Source organism: Stegostoma tigrinum, chromosome 2 (genome assembly GCF_030684315.1).
Source record: "Stegostoma tigrinum isolate sSteTig4 chromosome 2, sSteTig4.hap1, whole genome shotgun sequence".
In the NCBI taxonomy this organism is placed as follows: Eukaryota; Metazoa; Chordata; class Chondrichthyes; order Orectolobiformes; family Stegostomatidae; genus Stegostoma; species Stegostoma tigrinum.
The window spans coordinates 8,019,219-8,043,076 of record NC_081355.1 but is presented as its reverse complement, the minus strand read 5'-3'; the positions used below and the strand labels follow the sequence as shown (position 1 = coordinate 8,043,076).

The window sequence follows — 23,858 nt, the reverse complement described above, 5'->3', positions numbered from 1 at the left end:
AACATGCTTTCCTTGGCCATTAACTCTAGGAGCGGGGCTTGAGCCTTTGAGCTTCTAGTTCAGAAGCAGGGACAATCCCTACTTCACCACAAATACCTTTGAAAATGTACCTTCAATTTCCAGTGCCCAAGTTGAAATATAACCACACATAATTAATTAGTGTGGGAAAAGCTTACATAATTCAAATTACAGTCACCAAGTCCTGGAGCGTGTCAAAGATTTATTTCGTTCAACGTCAACAGGCAGAAATTAAATTTAAATGATGGAAAAGAAAGGGCTCATATTACGGTGGTAAAATCAAGTAATTAGTTTCAATCCTGTGGGTGGTACAACACTAAAGTAATTTTAATGGACTTCGATTGTTATCTTTTCCAACCGCTCCTCTGCTGAGTAACCATGGCAACAGATTTTAGGAAAACTCAGCCGGAAGAAAGATAGAAATTATTTGATATAGCTGTTCTGACTTCTTTGACAGTCAGAAGGAGGCACAATTTGTCCTATTACAGGAACTGGATGCTGTGTTTATATAATTCACTGATGGGGTGTGGATATCGCTGGCTGGGACAGCATTTCTTGCCCATCCCTAGTTTGCCCTTGAGGAGGCGGTAGTGAGCTGCCTTTTTGCACCACTGTAGTCCCCCAGCAGTAGGTTGGCCCACAATGCCATTGGGTAGGGAATTCCAGGATATTGTCCCAGCGGCATTGAAAGAACGGCGATATATTTCCAAGTCAGGATGGTGAGTGGCTTGGAGGGGAACTTGAAGGGGGCGGTGTTCCCACGTATGTGCTGTCCTGTTCCTTCTAGATGGTAGTGGTCATGGGATTGGAAGGTGCTGTCTAAGAAGTTTTGGTGAATTTCTGCAGTGCATCTTGTAGATGGTACACACTGCTGCTACTGAGTGGAGGGATTGGATGCTTAGACTTTTGAGCTCAATCTGCTATTCACAGAGATTGTTGTTGATCTGCATGAACTCATACACTCCACTTTGTCCCATTTTCTTTAATTTCTTTGATAAGAACTACGTTAACTAATTTGAGTTTTAATAATGGTCGATCTAACAGCAGGGGTCTTGACCGGGTAATGGGGCTCGGCAGCGTACATGCAGAAAGGTTGCTTTCCCTTGTTGGGAGAGTTTCAGACCAGATGGCAAAATCTCAAAGTAAGGAATCATCCATTGAAGACAGAGATGAGGAAGAATTTCTTCTCTCAGCGGGCTGTGAATCTGAATTCTTCACCACATAGGGTTGAAGAGGCTGGTTCATTAAGTATGTTCCAGGCTGAGACGGATTTCTAATCAGGAGGGGCATCAAGGGTTATGGGGAAATGGCAGAAAAGTAGAGTTCAGATCAACCATGATCTCAATAAAAGACAGGGTGGACTCAATGGATAGAATGGTTTCCTTCTGCTCCTGCATCTTATGGCCTTATGATCCATTGCATCACTCCTGAAAACAACAATTCTAATTTTGACTACACTCCCCAGACCTTCCAATCAGCAGAAACATCTTCTCCCAAACTGCTCTGTCTGTTCTACTCTTATCATCGGAAAACTGTCAAAGAAATCACAATTTTGTATTCCATGCATTTTGGAAGTCTATGAAAACAAAGCGCGGGAGAATCTCAGGTGGTTTGACAACCACTGTAGACAGGCACCACTCCTCATTCTGTTGGAACCTTCATTGAATGTAATATTCTTCAATTTATAAAGAAACCAGTTTGATCCCTTTGGCTCTGTGTGACCCCTCATATATCCTCATTCATTTGCCATCGTTTGTCCATTCACTTAATCTACCAAAATCTCTACGTAATACTATGCTTCCATTTATGCATTTAGAATATCTTTGTCTTGTCAGCAAATGCGGTTGACTCTTTACTGCCCTCTGGCCAATTAGGGATGGGCAATAAATGCTGCCTGGCCAGCAATGCCCTCATCCCATGAATGAGTAAAGAATAAATAAACAGCTTTCTATCCCATCAACTAAACTGTTAACAAATGCAGTGAACAGTCAAGGCCCTGCCACAAACCCTTGCGGCACACCACTAGTCAGTCACATTCTGCCAGTTAAGAATACCTGCCCATTATCCCTACCGTTTGCCTCTTGATGAACTCACTTTATAATTATATAGTGTTTAAATATGGGCACCCAAAGTCACCTGCATTGGAAGCATCCCTGCACCACAGTTGTTTGACTTTGCTCTTGTAATTAAACTCAGAAAAGGAACTGTAGCTTCTGTAAACTAACTAAACTGGAATGTAACACTGACGCTGTAAGTGAAGTTGGCCAGTGATGTGTTCATTAGCGTGTAATGTTGCACCAGAACCAGTCAAGAATAAACATGTAGAAAGAGGATAACAATGCTGTTCATTATGGTCGCGCATGACTGTTCTGACTTGCAAAAATAATATGTCAGACTTAAAAGGGAAATTTTCTTCACTGCTTCTGGTGGATTAAAGTTCAGAAATTTCTTCCTGGCTGGAAACTTGCAGGGCTGTTTCTTACAGTCGAGTGCTTTGAATTAACTCCCTACACATGCTGAGGTGCTATTGGCCTCAATCACAAGTGTCTTAACAGCATCTTCCAAACCTGCGGCCTCTTCCATCTAGAAGGACAAGGGCAGCAGATCCACGGGAACACCACCTCCTGCAAGTTCCTCTCCAAGCCACTCACCATCCTAACATGGAAATACATTGACTGTTCCTTCAGTGTTGCTGGGTCAATATTGTAGAACTCTCTTCCTTATAGCATTGTGGGGGTTCCTACAATGCATAGACTGTAGCAGTTCAAGGAGGCAGTTTGTTACCACCTCCTAAGAGGGCAACTGGGGTTGGACAAGCAATGGTGGCACAGCTTGCTAGTCCCACGAATAGACAAATAAAGTAAGAGAAGCCCAAAATGAAAGCTGAACAATTTGGAAAATAAGTAACTAACTGAAAATACTGCAGAACCATAACATTGAACTTAACACTTCAGATATACCTAGCATTATCTTTTCTCTTTCATAAAAGAGGAAAGCTGAGCAAGTACTGGATTTGGAAGTATGTGGATGTCTTTCTGGGAGCAGGGCAAGACGGGAGTAGATTGATTTTTTTATAAATTCGTTTGCATATTTTCCAGAACTTTTACATGTAGATACATATTCTTTATCAACTATTTTCTCAATGAACAGAATTTGATCAATGTTATTGAAAACTAGTATCTTTTTTATATAATGCAAAGTTAATTATTTGCATTCATATTTTAAGACTTCTCTTTCCCAAGATTAGAAGAGCTTAATACGAAGAGAAAATGTTTTAAGCTAACAAATCTAGCAGAACAGGCTGTTACAAGCCAAAGGACACAATCATAACTGAGTCTACAGGCGATGAATACAGAATTGTCCCCCTTCCAAATTCTGCCTCTCTCACACTGCCATTTCATCCACCTTTCAATATATTTTAAAGAGATTTTGGGGTGTGATTCATCAGAGAATTTTTTTTTAACATTAAAATGCTACACACTAAAACACATTTACCTTCCTTTTTATGTTTAAAGATAGAAACAAGATCTACATTTTCAACAGATTAATTAAGCACAGTCATTAAAACTTACAACATTCTTATAGGCCTCAACAGTACACATAGATGCAAGTTGTGTCTAGTTACTGGGAGTACAGTTTCAGAATAAAAAGGGGACTGAGATGAGGAGAAATTTCTTCATTCAGAGGCTGGTGAACCTATGGAATTCTCTACCCCAGAGGGTGCTGAAACTCAGTATGTTCAAGACAGAGAGAGAGAGATTTCTGGGCACAAATGAAAACAAGGGATTTAGAGATATTGGAGTGAAGTGGCATTGAGGGAGGTGGTCAGCCATGATCTGTTTGAATGGGGGAGCAGGGTGACTCTACCCTCTTCTCCAGTGCCTTGGTTCCTGAAGGGAATCTAGGCATTGGGCTTTAATCTGCAAATACAAGTACATCCATGCACACTCTGTAATTGTACTTTGTAAAGAAGCAAATGCAATGAATGCAACCTATGTCCCTCACAATTAAAGAGGACACGGTGGTAGCATCTCTACCTCAGGGCCAGGGGGCCCAGATTCGAGTCCCATCTGCCCTCGGCAATATGGCCATAACACACACAAACAGGTTGATTAAAAACACATTTAAAAACTGACCTTATTTCAGCAAAGGCTGTAGTTTTATTAAGTAAATCAAGGTGCCCCTACCTTTAAGCTATGACCTCTAGGTTCCAAGGCCCCCTGTTGTGGAGGGGTATCAGAACCTGTCAGTTTAATTGAAGAGCATATTTTCCTCTACAACCAATTCAGTCAAATAGGAACACAAATCTTTGGAAGCAAATGTAGCTCATCATGCATTCTCCATCGCTCAATGGGAACATGGCTGATCTAGCAGGGATCTTCCCTCACCCTTGATCCCATATAACCCTCAACTCCCTTCGACATTCATCTAAACTCTGTCAAACACAAACACAGTCTCGAAAGCATTCACTGACCCAGTCTGCACTGGGAAAGAGAGCTCCATGCCTAATGACCCTCAGAGCAAAAAAGAATTTTCGACTCCATCTTAAAAATGGAGATCTCCTACTCTTAAACTCCCTTGCCCAACCTCACCATCAGTTCTATTTTCCCTACAAGAGAAAGCCACCTCACAGTACCCAGATTATCTCAATTTCTTTAGTTGATTTGACAATTAATAATCCACTTTTCCAAGTTCTGGTGGATAAATTACAATGCTGCAAGGAAAATTAATTTCTCTCTCTGCAAACCTAATGCAATTTATCCTTCAATCTAATTCTATTGGGAATAAAGGCTGGATTGGAGAAAATTATTGACACTGATTTGCATTTTAAACACACCACCACTTTCAGCATGGCCACAGCTCAGTGACATTCTCACTCCCTGAAGGGAGCAGCTCAACTCTGATCTGTTCCCTGCCTTTTCTCTGTACCCTTGCAGATTCCTCTCCCATAATTATCCCAAATTCCAAATGGAATGTCACAGTACAATCTGCCTCCACCGCACCCAGGGAGAACATACTCTGATCCTAACCACAGGTTGCTGTAAACTAAGCATTTTGTTTTTGCTTCTGTTGTCAATTGCCTTAATTCAGTGTTCATTGATTCTGGATCATACCTTTTAGAACCAGTTACACTGTGCTTTCTGCAAACCAGTGAAATGATACAGGGAAGGAAGACCAATAAGCAGTGATCAATGATAAAACCATCTCAGCAAACCTTGTAAACAAGAACCACTGAACTGCTTTCCCATTCTTTCCCTCCATCCATAACACCCATGTTTTCTTCTCTGTGTTTATGTAAGGGGAAGTTTATAAAGGAATTAAAAGTTTTAACTAGCAGTTAACTACATGCCAATTATTCATAATTATTTACCTGAATCTAGGGTCCAATTACTTGTAATGAATAGTAATTTTTGTTAAGAGCAGAATCTTGGTTTGTGTATTTGTTTGAGGAGGCAATGATCTAGTGATGAGGAAACAGTGATCTAGTGATATTAGCATTAGGTTATTAATCCACAAACTCATCTCTTGTTCTGGGGATTCAGGTTTGTCCCACCATGGCAGATCAAACTTGCTGGAGTGAAAAATCCAGAAGTTCTGAGGAAGGGTCACTCTGATCTCTCTCCACAGATGCTGCCAGGCCTGCCGAGCTTTTCCAGCAACTTCTGTTTCAGTTTCTGATTTGCAACACGCGTAGTTCTTTCAGTTTTTATTTGGAAAATTAAATGGAAAGAGTTTAAGCGGCTTGCCCCTCATTCCGAGACGGTGCTGTCTGGTGTTAAGACTCTCGACTGGCCACTCCAGCCCAGAACTCCATGCGCAGCAGCACCTTCCGGAACCATAAGTCAAATAAGTCTGCACACTGCTTGGCGTGCGTGGACCCTCCCAAACGGCTGTATGGCGTTCTCCACCAGAGGATCCACGTCATGTCCAAAGACAGCAGGCAGACAGGATCTCAGCTTAACATCTCACCTGAAAGATGGCACCTTCAACTGTGCAGCACTCCCTCTGTACTGCACTGGAGACTGGTGACACGTTTCTGGAGTGGGGCTCAGATCTCCGGACAAGCACCTAGCACCCAAAAATGTGGCTGGCACCAAAGTAACTGTGGCACACACTCCCCTAATGTCACTTCTCCATTGTTAAATGGTGTTTATGAGAGGAATTCCTGAGCTGGCAGCATTGAGGTAAGGCATCCTGACTGATACCAAGAGAGAGAGTAGGAGAGTTGCTACCAAATTAAATCATTATCAGGGCTCCAAAGCTGCAGACTGTCTCGTCTCCTGGCACAGAAGAGCTACTCATCGTGAGGAATGAATTATTCCCATCTCCCAGTCAGTCATGCTTAATGGACACTGGTTGGCAGAGGGGGTGAGCCCTGGGTTAGTGAATCCAATCCAGCTATTGCTTCCATTGCTAGAGTGATATTGATTTTTTGCTGAGGGGACACCTGTGTTTGCTGCTCCATGATGTGTGCATACTGATTCACATTCTCTCACTCGCAGCCAAGCTCCCTGTTCTCCCACCACCACGCCGTCCCCCGTTTCATTCCCAGCACCCGTCAACTGGGTCATGGAGAACAGGAAGGAGGAACAAAGATGCGAATTGCAAATCAAAGTTTGTCATCTTGTGTTAAACGATGCAAAAATGAACCTCTCGACACAGATGTCGATGGTGGGATTGCCCTTACCAAGGGCTGCTCGCGGTTCCAGGTAAATCATAAGTCCTGTCTTGAAGCCACTCCCAGTCCAGTCAGATACAAACCCTAACCTGACAACCTGACAGTTCCCAAATGTCACATCAGCTGCAGTCCCTGTTCAATTACACGCACAGAAACACAGGGGCACGCACAGGGAGAGAGTGATGCACAGAGACACGCACAGACACACAGGGGGACACGCACAGACACACAGGGGGTCACGCACAGACACACAGGGGGTCACGCACGGGACAACAAGCAGCCCCGAAGAAAAGCAGGCACAGAAACATTACAGAAGAATTGATTCATGTTGCCGTGGAAACAGGGCAAAATGCCCAAAAAAATCCACAATTGCAAAGTGTGAATGGGCAGCGATGACAGTCACTGAGAACAGGCTCTGACAAAGCTGTTAAGTAGATGCACGTTGAATGCAGTTGTTCAGTGATTGCCAGCGTCTGGGGAGAACGGGAGAGCGAGTAGTCATAAGTACAACCTCATCAGCAACAGCCATGGGCTGCTCCTACAACCCAACTGCACCACATCAACAAGAGACTGAGAAATGGATCATTACTCAGACAGCGATGGGGTGGGGGCGGGGGCTAAACCACAGAAGTGGGGAGAGTGGAGAAAATGTGACAGAAAGTAATGCAAAGAAAGAACTGCATTCCTATAGCGCCTTTTACAGCACCCCAAGCTCCTCTACAATGACCAAAAACTATTAAGCTGTCATGATGGAAATGCAAATGAATGGCAGAGCAGGATCTGAAAAACGGCATTCTGCCAATAATCCAGTAAATATTTGGCAGGATGAGTACTGGCCAGGACAACTCTCAGTCACGTCCATGGAATATTTAAACTGATTCAAAAGACGGGAAAGGCTGTGGGCTAACATGTGGGGTGAGTGGGGTGAGTGGGGTCAGTGGGGTCAGTGGGGTCAGTGGGGTAGAGCCTGTGGAAATCTTACCACAGAAATCAGTTGAATGTAAATTATTGAATGTTTTCAAGGCGGAGTTAGATATAGTTCTCAGGGCGAAAGGGATGAAAACGGGAACAGGGGACAGGGATGGGTGATCAGCCAGGGAGGGACAGTTTCAGAAGGCTGAGTGGCCTCATCCTGTTCCTATTATCTACGTTTCTATCTTTGTGTTCAAGAGGGCAGCCAGAATCTTAGCGTAATGACTCATCAGGAGAGCAGTACTCAGACAGTGCAGCAACCCCTCAGTACCATACTGGCGAGTCTGCATTGGGAGCCAACACACATCATTCAAGGTCAGAGGGCGTGTGAGGAGAAGCTGTTTTTGAAAAGAAAATGAATGAATTTCCAATGCACCATCTGATTAGGCAGTGGAAACAGATTCTATCTTAGCATTCAAAAGGTTAGTCGTTGAAGGGAGGAAAACCTGGGAATGTGTGGGAGAATGTGAAATGCTTTTCAGAGAAAGACCAATTGGTCAAACAGTTATGATTAGGGCCATGGGATTCTTTTCATTTTTAAAAAAAAATGCTTTCAGGTGATGAGGGCATGACCGACAGCCCAAGCAATAGTTGTCCATCTGTAACTGCCCCAGCGAAGTTCGTGGTGAGACATCTCCTCAAACTGCCTGTGGTGTTGGGACTCTTACCATGCCATTAGGGAGGGAGCCCAGGATTTTGAAGCCGTGTCTCATGATGCAAAAGGAATTGACAACAATAAGGAAGGAAAATAGAGAGAGGGGGCAATATGTACTCAATGAGCCAAAGCACAGCCTTTTGGCTTCAGAAAGGAGCCACACCATAATGACGGAGAAAATGCTTACCTCTGTACTGAAGGAGATCAACTTTGAACCTAAAAGTTAGCACTTCGGAACTTGTCTGGTCCATGTCACAGTTCTGCAAAGATATAATAAAGTCTGCTCTATATTTCCCCTCCATTTTCCCAAGCACGGGCGGGCCATTGTACACACCAGCTTTCCTCTTGATGCACTTTGGGAGGGTGAACGTCTCGATGGTGACGTTAGCATGGTATTTGGAAGGGACTGTGAACCGCCAGGACATCAGCTCATCATTTGGAAAGCCTTCGGGCCAATCAGCTGACGTGAAGAAGGCAGGAGAGCCGGGCTGCAGAACCACCTCGACAATGCTGAACTCTGAAATGACGCGAGAAACCAATAGTTGGAGTTCAGAACCTCTGAATGACAGTAGTAGTATTGAGCAATAGATCCCCACCCCACCACCTTACCGACCCGACCCCAGCCAAGAGTTCAATCCCACCACTATCTCCCCGCTTGGGAGTATTGCACAAATCCCTTCACAACTTCAAGTATTTCAAATTTAATTGGTTCATAGCTCAACTTTTTCAAAACGGCAAACTTAATTTTCTTAATTCTTCTCACAGAACTTGCTTGATACCTTCAACTGTAACTACCTCTTTACCTATCCTGTAAAAAGCCATCCAAGGGATGTAACTGGGCCAGCACTTATTGCCCATCCCTAATTGCCCTGGAGAAAAAGGGGCTGGCAATTGCTTTTCTCAAGCCCCTGAAGCCCACATAGAGGGCTAGGTGCACCCTCAGGGCTTTTAGGACCCATCAGCCTGGCTCCCAGCTGGAAATACCTTGATCATGAAATACTCTGGTTTGAAAATCCCTGTAGGGCAAGAGTCTTCCCCATCTATCTAACCTCCTCCAACCTGACATTCCTCAGAGATAAGTACACTCCTTTAATTCGGTCTTCTTACTTATCCCAGAGTTTAATTGTTTCTCCACTGGAGTTGCTCCACGTTCCTACCCAACCTCAAAACCCTCGACTCCTTTGTCAAACAAAAGCATATTCAATTCAGTCTTGAACAAAATTAAAGATCCAGCCTCTCCATACTCCGGGAAAGAGAATCCCACAGTCTAAATGACCCTCAGAGAAAAGGACTGTCCTCATCTCTGTCCAAAATTGGGAGATCTCTCATTTTTAAACTGCATCAGCTCGATCCACATTAACAGTAAATATTGTTCAGGTATCCACCTTATCAAGGCCACTCAAGATTTTTGCTGTTTCAACAAGCACACATTGTCCACAAGGTAATTTGAAGTCTCCCAAAGATATCATTGACAGTCTCCAGTGAGAACAGAGAGACGGGAAACGCAATAGGAGGGCATTACAGATAGGATTTTATGCTAAAAATTGAATGTTTATAAGTGTATGATTATTTTTTGAGGTTAAGCAAACACGGAACATACTTCCAATAGCGGGTACGAAAAACAGCTGAAATCCTGCTTTCTCAATCGTCTCAGTCCAGGGCAGTTTAAGTTCAATCAATGTTTTGCCCTGGACCTTCACATTGGAGATGGTCCCATTCCGACAAAAGTTACCAACGAGGACTGCGCTTGTGGGATCGAAACTTAAGTGGCCCTTGATGGTGTATGTGAAAGAATCCTTGCACTCAGCCGAGTCGACCTGCTCCAAGTGATTGCCAGCAAAGTTCATGTGTACACCGACTTTGTAAGGCACAGCGATGTTCCAGATGTATGTCCTGTTGAGCTGTGGCAACTCCAGCAGATTCGCCACATCTTCCAGGTCAGCCTCTGCACTTTCTGGAAGAACCAACAAAAGAAGCCAGGCTGAAATTTATGCTTTCATTGTCTGCCAAATTGTTGCCTCAATTATACTGGTTGTGAGATAGTTCCATCTAACCATTATCTCTCAGTGCCTATGTAGACATTGGAGCCAGGCAAAGGACAGCAGGCGTTATGCCCCTGCCCCTCCTGCAGGGCATCACCACTGTCAAGCAGAGAGAGAGAGAGAGAGCGAGAGCGCGAGAGAGAGCGATATTCAATCACCAAGTCACCTTTTAGTTAGGCATGGGCAGTCCTTGAAACTGAGCAGGATGTATGGCACTCCTGTTTTTAATCAGTCAGCCAAGGCTCCTTGATTACGGCTGTTAACCTGGTCCAATCAGGGAGCTCATATTCTAGAAGGACCAACTGGCTGACCTCATTACAATCAAGACATGCAGAAATCAACATCAAACTGAGAGGAGAGTGCAGCAAGTCAGTAGCGTTGGGAAGCAGACTGGGAGAGGGAGTCTTTGTGAAAAAGTCAGCACAGAGCCGCCTTAACCTGCTTCTTCTGTCAGCAGCAAGTGAGACATTACAGGAAAATGGACAAGTGACTGGTGAGTATTTCTCCTATATCTTTTCATGGGTCAAGTGGTTTAAATCAGGAGACATTACAACTGCACTCTTCAGCTATAAGGAAATTCACTTTTAAAATATCTCATATCCAAATTATTACAAAGGGATAAAATAGAAATGGAAGGACAGGAGATGTGTTGCAGCTGTAGTATGTGGGAGTTAGTGGATACTGGTGTAAATCACAGTGACCTCATCTACAGTAAATGCTGGCTGCTCAGAGCTGATCAGCCAGAGACTGGGCTGCTGGCACAGTGATATACTAGGGAGGGGGATGCTCACCTGGACAATAATGTTCCAGGAGGCAGTCACACCCTTTTAGATTAACCTCAGGGATAGGAAGACAGACAGGTCTGGGTTTCCAGAATTTAGCTGTGGAGGAGCCTCAACCAGTGCCCTAATCTTTTAGGTACAAGGTCTTACTCATGGTGTGGCCAAGGGTACAAACTGCAGGGAGGAAGAATGAACAAACCACAGCACCACAGTCTGCAGCGCTATTCATACCAGGGAGCAAACATAGATGTAAGAATAACAGAAAAGCATAGTGTGCAAAGACAGACTGTCCTGAAGGCTGCATTTCCTACTTGGTGGCAACGTTCAGGACTTCTCTTCTGGACTGGAGAGCAACTTGGAGTGGGAGGGTAAAGATCCAGTTGCCATGGAGGGACCAACAACATAGTTAAGACTAGGAAACAGGTTTGGCTCTTGGACTACAAGCAGCTCAGGGCTAAGTTAAAGAGCTGAACCAGGAAAGGTAACTCTGTCAGAGTTACTAATTGAGCTACATGCAAATTGGCATGGGGTAGATATAATTAGAAAGGTAAACACGTAGCTCCAAGATTGGCACAGTAGAAATGTGTTCTGATTCATGGGGCATTGGCAAGAGCACAGACTAGTTTCCTGGCAACTTGTATAAGCCAGGGTTGTAGACAGGGCTTTGAGTTAAATATTTGAGGGAGAGGCTTAAATTGAAGGAAATTTTTAAAACACATATCAAAAAAGAAACAAGAGTGCAGGGTAGTGAAGAGAAGAACAATAAATCAAGAAGTGTGAAAGGAAGGGCAGAAAAGTAGCAGAAATTAGAACACAATAAATGATAATGGTGAGAACGCAAAAGCTTAAGGCTCTTACAATGCATGCATTTGTAGCAAGTTGACAGCACAAATAGAAATAAATGACTATGATTTAATAGGTATTACTGAGATATGGTTACAGGGTGATTTGGACTGGGAATGCAATGTTCAAAAGGTATCTGATGTTCCAGAAGAACAGGGTAGAAGGAAAAGGAGATGGGGTTGCTTTGCTGATGTAGGAAGACATCAGTGCTGTGGTGAGTATGATCTGAGAGCAATAGGTCATGACAAGGAACCAGTTTGAGTGGAAATAAGAAATAGCAAAAGAAAGAAGGCATGGATTGGAATTGCCTCCCAGCCCCAAAGAACTGCCTCACCATACGACAAAGTATAAATCAGGAAATAATGTGAACGTGCAGCAACTGTCACTGGTAACTTTAATCTGTGTATTGACCGGGGAAATCAGATTAGCAAGAACAATATGGAAGACAATTTGTAGCAAGCATCAGGGATTAGTCAGGAGCAGGTTATTTTAGATTGCATGTTGCTCAATGAGAGGGGATTAATAAGGAATGTCTTAATTAAGGATCTTCTAACGGGCAGTAATCACAATGTGGTAGAATTTGAAATTCAGTTTGAAGGGCAGCAAGAGTCTTAAACTAGTGTCCTCAACTTAAACCAGGGCAATTACAGTGGTATGAAGAAAGTGTTGTCAAAAGGGCTGGGAAAACAGAATAAAGGGAAAGTCGGTAGATGAGCAATGACATTTTAACAGACATTTCAAAAACACTCTCAAATGTATTTTGGTTAGAAAGTAGGGCTCAATAAGAAGGATGAACCACACATGGTTAATGAAAGCAGTCAAGGGGAGGATTCAATTACAAACTAAAGCATACAAAGTGGCAAAAATTAATGGTAGGTCAAAAGATTAGGAATTGCTTTTATAAGGAACTGGCAGCAGACGACTAAAAGGTAAATTAATAAAGGGAGAAAATGGATTACGACAAAGTGTACAGGTAGGAAATATTAAAACCAAATAGCATGAGCTTCTACAGGCATAAAAAAAAGTAATTATCTAAAGTGGGTGAGGAACTTCAAGGATGTGACTAAGAAATTGACAGTAGGAAAAAATGAAATTGCAGACAATTTAAACCAATATTGTGCTTTAGTGTTCCCCATGAAGGATGCAATAAACATCCTTAAGATATCAGATAAGTGAAGTTCTAATGGGAGGAAGAGTCTATCATGAGGGACAAAGTATTTGATGAACTAATGGAACGAAAGGCAGATAAATCACCAGGACCTACTGGCATGCATCTGAGACTCTTAAAGGAAGTGGCTGAAGACATAGTGGGGGCATTTTTCAAATTATTCCAGAACTCATTGGATTCTAGAATTGTTCTGGAGAATTGGAAAACCCTTAATGTGACACCCCTATTCAAGAAGGGAGGGAGATATTAAGCAGGAAACTATCAGCCAGTTAACCCAAAACCTTTCATGGGCTAGAGTCCATTTAAGAAGAAATAGCAGGACATTTGGAAAAGTTTCATGCAATCAAAGTCTTAACATGGCTTTGTGAAAGGGAAATTCTGTTTAAAAAGTGTGCTGCAATTCTGAGGCTATAACAAGTGGAGCTGATAAAGGATAAGTGGTAAATGTAGTGTATTTAGATTTCCTGAATGCACTTGATAAGGTTTAATGCACGATACAGGAACACGCAGTATTGGGTGCAATGATTGAGAATTGGTTAAACACACAGAAGGTGGAGTTTAGGATTACTGCCACCTTTTCTGGCTGGAAAGGCATAACTAATGGAGTGCCACAAGGATCGATTTTAATGTCACAATTATTTACTGTCTATGTAGGTGAATGGGGGTAAAGTGTGATGTATCCAAATTTTATGACAATGCAAACATGGGTGAGAGGGTATGTTAAGATGAGGACGTCAGGAGTCTGCAAAGGGATGTAGCTAGTGAGTGGGTGGACAAAAATCTGGCAGATGGAGATTAATGTCTGGAGGTGTAACGTCATGCACTTTGGTAGGAAGAATCAGAAAGCAGGCCCTTATGTACATGGAGAGAGACTCTAAAGTGTAATGTAGAAGGATCTAGGTGCTCTTGTGCATGATCACAATAATATTAGCATGCAAATACAGCTAATAATTAAGGTGGCAAATGGAAATTTGGTCTTGATTGCTAGGGGTTTTGAGTATGCAAACAAGGATGTGTTGTTACAACTGTGCAGGGTGTTGGTGAGAACACACCCTGGATTGCTGTGTACAGTCTTGGTTGCCATCCTTAAGAAAGGATATATTGGCATTTTAAGCGGTTTACAAGAAACTTCCAAGGCTGATTCCAGGGATAAAGGGGAATGACTTATTAAAAATGGCTAAATAGATTAAATTTTTATTCATTAGTATTTAGAAGAAGGTTCAATCTCATTGAAACTATAAGATTCTAAGAAGGCTTGATGGGGTAGATGTTGAGGAGATGTCAGACTAGTGCAGGAATCTCAAACTAGGGGGCATAGTTACAGAATAAAGGGGACACATTTAAAAATGAGATGCAAAGGGATTTCATCTCCTGGACAGTAGTGTACATCAGGAATTCTTCACCCAAGAGAGGAGGTAGGTAGCCCTGATTGATGTTTTTTCAGATCTATGAGGAATTGGCTCAAGAGGTGTTAAGGTCTGGGCTAAATCATTTGAAAGGCAGAACATACCAGAAGGGTTGAATGGCCTAATTTTCCTCCTATTTCTTATGTTCTTAAATTCTTAATGGAAGGGCTGAAGATTCCAAAGAAGCTTATGTAAATAGAGGGAGAAGAAAGTTGGAAGACCCACCCCCACAGAGGTTTTGTGACAGAGCTTTTCAACAAGAGTCAATATACCGAATAATAAAGAGCAGCGTCTCACCAATATCTGTTTGAACTTCAACAACAAAGCTCTGCTCGGGTTCACTGCAACTGAAGTCAAATTGGAAATCATCTCCTGGATTGACCTGATAATCATTGTAACATTCTTCTTCTGTGATACAGATTTTGCAATCAGAAGCCTGTAAACTCTCAGGCGCTTGCTTGATGTTTATAGTCATACCTTCACGAGCAGTGACTGAGATCATTTCAGAGTCTGTTCATAAAACAAGCAAAAGAGAAATCAACACTTCCTATTAACACTGCATGGAGTATTTCACAAATGTTTGGGTAAAGTTTCCATTATCCACCAGTCCAAAAAATGGGGGAATATTCCCTACGCAAACTGCATTGGATAATGTTTACCAGTAATTTCATTAAGCAGGGCACAGGGAGGAAGGGTATTTCTTAGAATGGTTTTGAGACTAATTCTTCAGTACAGGTCTAAAAATGAAATTTGAGCATACATGTTTTGTTATCCATCAGTTATTGCTCTGCTATGATCACTCTTACCTCGAAGACAGCAGAGCATGTAGTCAAGTGCCATTCTGGAAACCTGAGTGCAAAAATCCAGGCTGACACTCTAAAGCATCACTCCCTCAGTTCTACACTGGGAAACATGCCCCCTTTCTGGATCAGAGAGGCTCGAATGGCCTCGTCCGATAGACTTCAAAGATCTTGTGGCACTATTTTGTTGAAGTGCCGGGGAAGTTACCGTTGCTGTTCCGGCTAATATTTATCCATCTACTAATGTTTGAAAAACAGATCAATTTGCCAGGGTCACATGCTATTTATTGGAACTGAGGTATGCAAGTTTCTGCACTTCTTGCTTTACAAGTGTTGATTTCACCTTCAAATGTAGCTGATTTGAAGGACAGAACTTTAGCAATGCTGAGAACTATTGAGGAAGAGTCACCCGAACCAACACGGTAACTGATTTTTTTCTTCACAGATGCTGCCAGACCTGCTGAGCTTATCCAGCAACTTCTGTTTTTGTTCCCTGTTTAAATTTAAACCAGGCAAGTCAATCCTGATTGGTCATGATGCTGCCCTGAGAAATGAATGAGAGAATTGCTCTCCCAATTGTGTTGCATTAAAGCAGTGGCAAAATATGTAAAAGTAGTCACAAAGACAGACAAACAAAACAACCTAATAATGTGGCACAACCTGCTACCGTAGAAACCAAATTCACACCTTCCATAGTCTCTGCCACAGAAAGCAGTCAAGGTCAAAACACAATGTTTTCAGGAAGCAATTAGATAAGTTGGTTAGATGGGCTTCAGATTGGTTTCATAGGTTGGCGCAACATCGAGGGCCGAAGGGCCTGTACTGCGCTGTCATGTTCTATATAATTCTAAGGGCTAAAGAAATCAAAAGGAATGGGGCAGGAAAGCAGGAACAGGATGCTCAGTTGGATGATTAGCCACTGCCATCTTGACTAGTGGAGAAGGCGTGAAGGGCTGAATGGCCTGTTCTTGCTCCTATTTTCTATGTCTCTCTGTTCCAATGCAAATCTTCAGCTACAGGGACACAATTGATTCCTGATTGGTCATTTTCTGTGTATGTCAAATCAGGCCCAAACTTCTTCAAACCACTCCACTAGTTTAGTCATTTGCTCACAGAAATATCTTGAAACAAATCCTGTATAATGTCAACAAACAAATCAAAACCCAATTTGATCTCATCAGAATTTAATACACGCATGAAGAACATAATGTTTCTTCCTATTTGCAAAGAACAGGGCCCTTTGTATGAATACATGTAGTTTCCATCACACACACATATGACAAACAGAGTCTGACTGACAACCCTATATTGGTTTTCAGGACCATACTTCACACACAGTTCCAAAGGGTAGAATATCATCAAACAGCACACTCACCCATCAACTGAGATTCCTCAGTTGGACATCTCAGGATCATGTAACATTTCTGATTTGATGAAGAGACACAGCTTTCATTCATTCATGTAATCTTTCTTGGTTCAATTCTCAGGCCTGAACGAAACAGTGTCTTCAAAATTTAAACAAAGCTTGGCAATTACCTGTCACTCATCATTAACAGGATGTGGAGGTGCCAGTGTTGGACTAGGGTGGACAAAGTCACACGATGCCAGGTTGTAGCCCAACTGGTTTATTTGAAATTAAAACCTTTCAGAGCATTGCCACTTTGTCAGATGATGATGTGCCTGACCAAGGAGCAGTGCTTCGAAAGCTTGTGATTTCAAATAAACCTGTGGGATTATAACCTGGTTTTGTGTGTGTTTTGACATTAACAGGTGCATTTTTCCATGGTATGGTCTCTACCAGATATTACCTGCCAATGAATCATCACTCTCCCCTCATACAGTACGATTGTTTTCTCTGGAACTCCTTACAAATTGTCCTGATAAGTGCAAGACAAAAGACTTTGATAAAGTCAATCATTTTTCAACTTCAGCGCTACAAAACAATCATTAAATTCACTTTGTAAAGTGGGCTTATAAAAGGTGGTTGGTCATGATTGTCATGACAAGGTGGTATCATTGTTTCTTATTAAAATAAAATCCATCTGGTTCACTAATATCCTTTAAGGAAGGAAAACTGCCATCCTTACATGATCTGACGTACATGCGACTCCAAGCCCCACAACAATGTGGCTAACTCCTAACTGCCCTCTTGCTGGTTTTGCCCATAATGCCCACCTGCATATGACATGAATGAGCACACTTGTACAAACTCAAAGTGTGCCCTGTCCTGACAGCACAGAGGACAGCGTGTGGGCCCCACGGTGCAGAGGGGAAAGATAGAGGGCGTGGGCCCCACAGTGCAGAGGGGAAGACAGAACAACTGCGGGCTCTGCAGTGCAGAGGGGGGGGAGAGAGAGAGAGAGAGAGAGACACAGAGCGCGGGCCCCGCAGCCTAGAGGGGAGAGTACGCGTGCGGGCCCAACTATTCAAGATGGCGGCACCAGCAGAATTGGCCTGTCTACTCAAGGCCAGCTACATCATTTTCATTTTCTTTTTCTTCATCTTCCTCAGGCTGAAATGGCATCAACGATGACCGGCGTGAGGACTCTTGGCTTTGTCGGCCCGATGTGTGGACTACCAGAATTGGCAGCAAGGTGTCATTTGCTGTGATGAAGGAGCAGGTTGTCCTGGCAGAGGCAGGCCTGGAGTGTGGACCATGCAAAAATCCTGCAGCCGTATTTGGGTCCCCGGCCAATGAAGATGAACTCTATTTAAGCACTTTCTTTTCATTATTTTGTACCTCAAAATGTGCCATATCATGGTGACAGATCACTTTACACTATCTTGGGAGATACGTGTGACAATGAGTCATTCATAAATCAGATTAGTTTGTAGGTTCCATTTTTAACCCTCTTCATGATGACACTCATGATCCAGTATGTAGAAAATTCAATAACAGGAGATAGCCATTCAGCCCCACAAGCCTGTTACATCATTCAAATGAGACAATGGCTGATCCATATTAACTGCAGCTGTCTTTTATTATATCATTGTTTGGCTGGGACACTTGTGGATGGGAAAGTCACATGGATACAGGGAATTGCATGGAAGTTCTCTTGGGAACTCCTTCACCTGAACACAGCAGAAAGTCGGAGATCGGAGACTACTACAAGGCAGCTGCCTGATGTCAGGCTCTTTCAATCTTCCCAACCCAATCCACACCAGATTCCACCCCAGGTGGGCCAACCCACCCAAACACAGCCCTCTGACCCTGCAGATCGGTGAGGGGCAAAAGACGGAATTAGAGAAACAAACTTTGAGAGAGTGAGTCATTGAGTGATATTAATAACAGCCATTTCAAGGATGTCTGTAGCCCAGGGTAAGGAGACAAATAGATGAAAACAGCCAATGGAAAGACACAGATACAAGCCTTTAATAATTCCAAATATGATTATTGTGCAGTTAAATTCAATAAATTTAAATGTTCTCTTGACATGACAAAACAGAGACAGTTATTAAAATACTCCCAGGGCCAGCGTGGCTGTGACGTCAGCAACATGGTGCAGGGCTCAGCATTTGCGACCCATCACTTTCACTTGGCAGCGTGAACAGTCATAGATCTCTCTGACTCTACAGCACAGAAAAAGGCCCTTCAGCCCATCACATCCATGCCAGTCAAACACAATTACCTAACCAGTCTCATCCCATTTTTCAGTAGTTGGCGTATAGCCTTGTCTTCAAGGTGTAAAAATGAGAGGGAACAACGGAAGGCCAGAAGGAGAAAAGAATAGAAAGGAGAGACACAGGGGAACATTTAATGTTTTGTCACTTTCTTTGAACATTTATTTTTCCAAATGTCCCTAAAACACAGTGCAGTACTCCCTGCCATTGTTGTTATTCTGCCCCATTTTGTCCATATTTATCGTACTTATTTAGGCACCACCATGTTTTTTTGTAACCAGCAGAGCGTGTTACAAAGTGTATATGAGCAGAACTTTCTGCATGAACAATGAGAACCCTTCACAATGTCAGGAGACACAGTCTCCCTCTCTTTATCGGGAAGAAAATGTCAAAAATGGGGGGAACAAAGCAGTCTGGCTGACATGGCCATCCAATTCAGTGGGGTAATGAGTCTTTTCACTTCCCAATTGGCAGAGAGATAGCAATACGTCTTGGGGATGGCTGCAGTGTTTGACCAGTGGCTGCAGTGCAGAGTGGGAACCAGGAATATATTTCATCACATTTGGCAACTCTAACAGCCTGTCAAAATGCTCAGTTCATGGGTCTATTAATGGCGAAGATAAAACCTTATCAAAAAAGGACTAGGCATTGGCCATTTGGCCCATCATACCTGCTTTGCCGGTCAATAAGATCATGGCTGATTGGACTATGGCCTCAAGCCCATTTTCCCACTAACCCCATAGCTCCCAGTTCCTTTGCAGAGCAAAGATCTGTCTGGTGCAGTGTTGTATACATTCAGTGATCCAAACACAGTCACCCTTTGGAAAAAGGAATTTCAAAGAATAATAACCCTCTTGAAAAACATAACCTCCTCTTCTCCATCTTAAATGGGAGACCCCTTATTTAAAGCTAGCGCCCCTAGTTCCAGTTTCTCCCATGAGGCAAAAAATCCACTCAATATTTGAAAGTCCCCTGGAATCTTACACATTTTAATATGATCACCTGTTATTGTTTGAAACTCCAACAAGAATAGGCCCAACCTGTTCAACCCATCCTCTTAAGAGGTAACCTTTCCAAGCTAAAGAACATTCTCTGTACCATTAATCAGCATTTCCTCCATTGATACTGTTTTATAATTCCAGATTACATTTCAGAAAATGGGATTTAAAATTCTGTAGCTGCTGGACAGAGATGAGGAGCCATTTCTTTTCTCAGAGGACCACCTGCCTTTGGAATTCTTAACTGCAGAGAAGAGTGGAGGCTAGGTCAATGCAATTTGATCTGGGCTGAATTAGATACATTAACAAAGGCAGTCCAGGATCATGGAGGGCACACTGGTAAATGATAAAGACCACAATCAAAATCAGCCAAGATCATACTGAGTGGTGAAGCAGACTTGAGGAACCAAATGGCCTGCTCCCTGCTCCTATTCCTAATGTTCTTATACCAAAAGTGCATCTACTTCAATCACGTCCTCGAAATGCAATCTGCCTTTCAGATCTGGTCTAGCCTTTGTGGGACTCCAGACCCACAGAAACAGGGCTGACTTCCCGTGCACTCAGAAATGCCACAGCACGCCACAGAATATAAGGGCAATTTGGGACGGGCATTCAATGTTGGCCAGGCCAGCGACAGTCGCATTCTGTGAATAAATTCAAAAAAAGAAAGACACAAGATGAAAGGATCACCAAACAAATCCAATCGGAAATCTCTGCCATGATCTCATTGGTTGGTGGAGAAGACATGATGGGGTGAATGGCCTACTTCTGTTTGTACGTCTCAGGGTCTTTACTCTCCATGTGATGAATGTGGAACTTGCCTCCTGAGGGAGTGGTGGAAGCAAACTGTATTGAATGCATTTAAAGGGAAGCCAGGCAAGCAAATTGGGATGAAAGTTCACTCTCTTCCAACTGCAAGGACCCGAAGCAAAATGAATGTGTCCTTTCCCTAGAGTGAAGGGCATATTTTTAACATGAGAGGGGCATGATTTTTTTAAAAAGTCATGAGGGATAACTTGTTTTTTTATACAGAGGGCAGTTTGTACGTAGAATGAACTTCTGGAGGAAGTGGTGGACTCATAACATTTAAAAGACAGTTGCATCTGTGCTTGAATAAGAAATGTTTAGAAGGATATGGGCCAAGGATAGGCAGGTGGGACTACTATAGTTTGGCTTTATGATCGGCATGGACTGATTGGACTGAAGGGTCTGTTTCCACGCTGTATGACTCTATGAGGGAGAAGGGATTAAAGTGCTATGAAGGTGGATTTAACGAGGAAAGATCGGAAGATGCTTGTGTGGTGAAAAATGCCAGTAAGAACTGGTTGGGCTGAATGGCCTACTTCAATCCTCTATAATGTACGTAACACGCATAAGCAACCTTACACAAGGACTGTAAATGTGAGTCTCTTGACAAAGCTGCAGGGCTATCCCTGTGAAGTCAGAAACAAGCCTTCACTTTTATAGATTAAGCATAGGCACTTTACATGAAGTTATTCACTCACTCAGTCAGTGCATCCTCCTGTAATTTGTTCTGCGCCCCACCCCCCCAACAGTAGTCAAGACCATCACTATTCAGTTTCAAACCATCATACAACACATTGCCCTCGGTGCAGAGGCTGACCAAATATCTCTCGGAAAAGAAATCACATTCGGCATAGATTTACTGTCACTCTCCAACTAATTAACTGCACCTCACAAAGCGATGTTCCAAATTGCCAGGCAAAGCTGACTTGTCACTCAGTGGCCATTAACTGACAGCATCAGGATACAATTGAAATTCTAATGGTCAATTAACTGAACATTCTTGCAGGTCTCCAATCCATCAAAACCAGAATAATGCAATTAATTCTATGCATTGTCCTACAGCAGTTTACTTTGATTTGCTGTGGGTGAACAATCCAAGCTTCAGCTTTGAAGGAAACCCCAACTGAGAATTCTTGTTGGTTGACTTCTGTCAAAGCAAGTGATTGCACCATTCCAGCTTCGGATGGATACAGCACCAATTAAGCGTGAGATATTATCCGACTAACGGTGGCTCAGTGGTTAGCACTGCTGCCTCACAGTGCCAGGGGCCTGGGATCGACAGTGGGCTGGATGCTGGGAAGGGGAGGCACATGAGACATGTAAGTCACAAATCCTTAATCAAGTTGAGGTTCCGCTGGGAAAGGCTCAGTGTTTCTAGAATCAGCTATCACAAACTAAGGGGCTGCCTCACATCGCCAAGGACCCGGGGTTCGATTCCACCCTCCGGCAACTGTCTGTGTAGAGTTTGCACATTCTCCCTGTGTCTGCATGGGTTTCTTTCAGGTGCTCCAGTTTCCTCCCACAGTCCAAAGATGTGCAGGCTAGGGAGGATTGGCTGCACTAAACTGCCTGCTCTGTTTAAAAGATGTGCAAGCTAGCCATGGTTAAAATGTGGGGTTATCTGGATAGGGAGAGGGTTCACATAGACTTGTTGGACTGAATAATCTCTATCTGCACTGTGGGGATTCAATGAACCTGCTTAGAAATGTCATTGTAAACCTGGAGGAGGTGGGACTGGAATCTGGGCCTTCAGCGTCAGAGGTCAGGACACTATCCCAGTCTCTTCTCCAGTTTGGCTAAGTTGGTGCCAATTCCCCCTCAGAGGAGGGTCTGCCCGTGTTGTTTTTAATGGAACGTAGCAGTTACCAGGCAACAGCAACTGGCTTTTCATCGCTATCTGCCCTTGAGCTGAGCAGCTTGTCAGGCAAGGCAAGGACAGCAGATACCCTGTCCTCTCACAAACCTGGTGGGTTTTCACTCAAACTGATAGCAGTCACAAGGTCACCATTGCAGGGATAAGCTCCTCCTCCTGATTTATTCACAGAATTTCAGTTCCGCCAGCTGCAGTGGAGCTGTTTGAACCCATGAGCCCAGAGCATTGGCCACAGCTGCTGGATTTCCTCCACTGCGAGGACCATTTGGACTCAAGAGAAGAGTGCAGTGTTGTTAGGGAGCATGGGGTTAACGTTTCAGGCTCTTATGAGGCAGGCCCATTTCCCAACTGCAATTATTGATTACTGCTGCAACTATAATCAATTTCCATTAGAACCAGGCAACCATTTAACCGGACATTTATTTTGACTGGTTCTGATTTGGATGTTCCCAAACCAGATATAGATGGACTTTCCAGATGTGGCTCTTCTCGATATCGGCCTATGAGCTCTCTCCATTTCCAACATTGCTCTTAACTTCCAGAGAATCAGGCTCAGCTTTACATATGGGCAGAGGAGTGGGAGAACAGGGAAGGGGAGGATCCAGTTGTTGTGGCGGAGACCAGAAACGCTGGCTTTAGCCTTCCGAATGCCCAGCCATAACACATTTAGCCACAGAGACTGGATATCAGGCATGCGACAGCAAGTAGGCAGGGTAGAGTGTGATGGTAAGAGCAAGCATTGGAATGCATATAGCATTTAACCCAGTGTCGCCAGGGAAATAACAACAAGTTATTTTTATATAGTACCTTTAACATAACAAAACATCCCATTGTTTTGAAATGACCAGGTGAAAGACAAATGGATGGCATGGAATTACACGAGGAATATCACTCCCCTGGAAGATTCATCTCTCCTCCACACTCCGTTCTGACTTGGAATTATATCACTATTCCTTCACTGCTGTTGGTTCAAAATCCTGGAACTTTCTCCCAAACACCACTGCGGGTGCTCATATTCCCAAAGGGCTGCAGCTGTTCCAGAAGCCAGCTCATTGTCACCTTCTTCAAGGCAATCAGCAAAAGGCAGTTAAAGTCGATACAGTGTGCAGCTGGAGGAACACAGCAGATCAGGCACCTGAGGAACAGGGAAAGTTGACATTTTGGATTGGGAGACCCCATCAGGTCCCAATCCAA

General features: G+C 43.3%; 1 protein-coding gene across 1 annotated transcript in view; it reads right to left on the bottom strand.

Annotated features, from left to right (window-relative positions):
• The window catches only part of LOC125447104 (CUB domain-containing protein 1-like), a 91,111-nt gene that overhangs the window by 40,778 nt on the left and 26,475 nt on the right, over window positions 1-23,858 (bottom strand). Inside the window, exons 2-4 of the mRNA XM_048521230.2 lie at window positions 14,863-15,075; window positions 9,925-10,278; window positions 8,512-8,841 (exon numbers count right to left, since the gene is read on the bottom strand). Coding sequence (XP_048377187.1) covers window positions 8,512-8,841; window positions 9,925-10,278; window positions 14,863-15,075 — 897 coding nt within the window. The remainder of the gene's footprint in view (window positions 1-8,511; window positions 8,842-9,924; window positions 10,279-14,862; window positions 15,076-23,858) is intronic.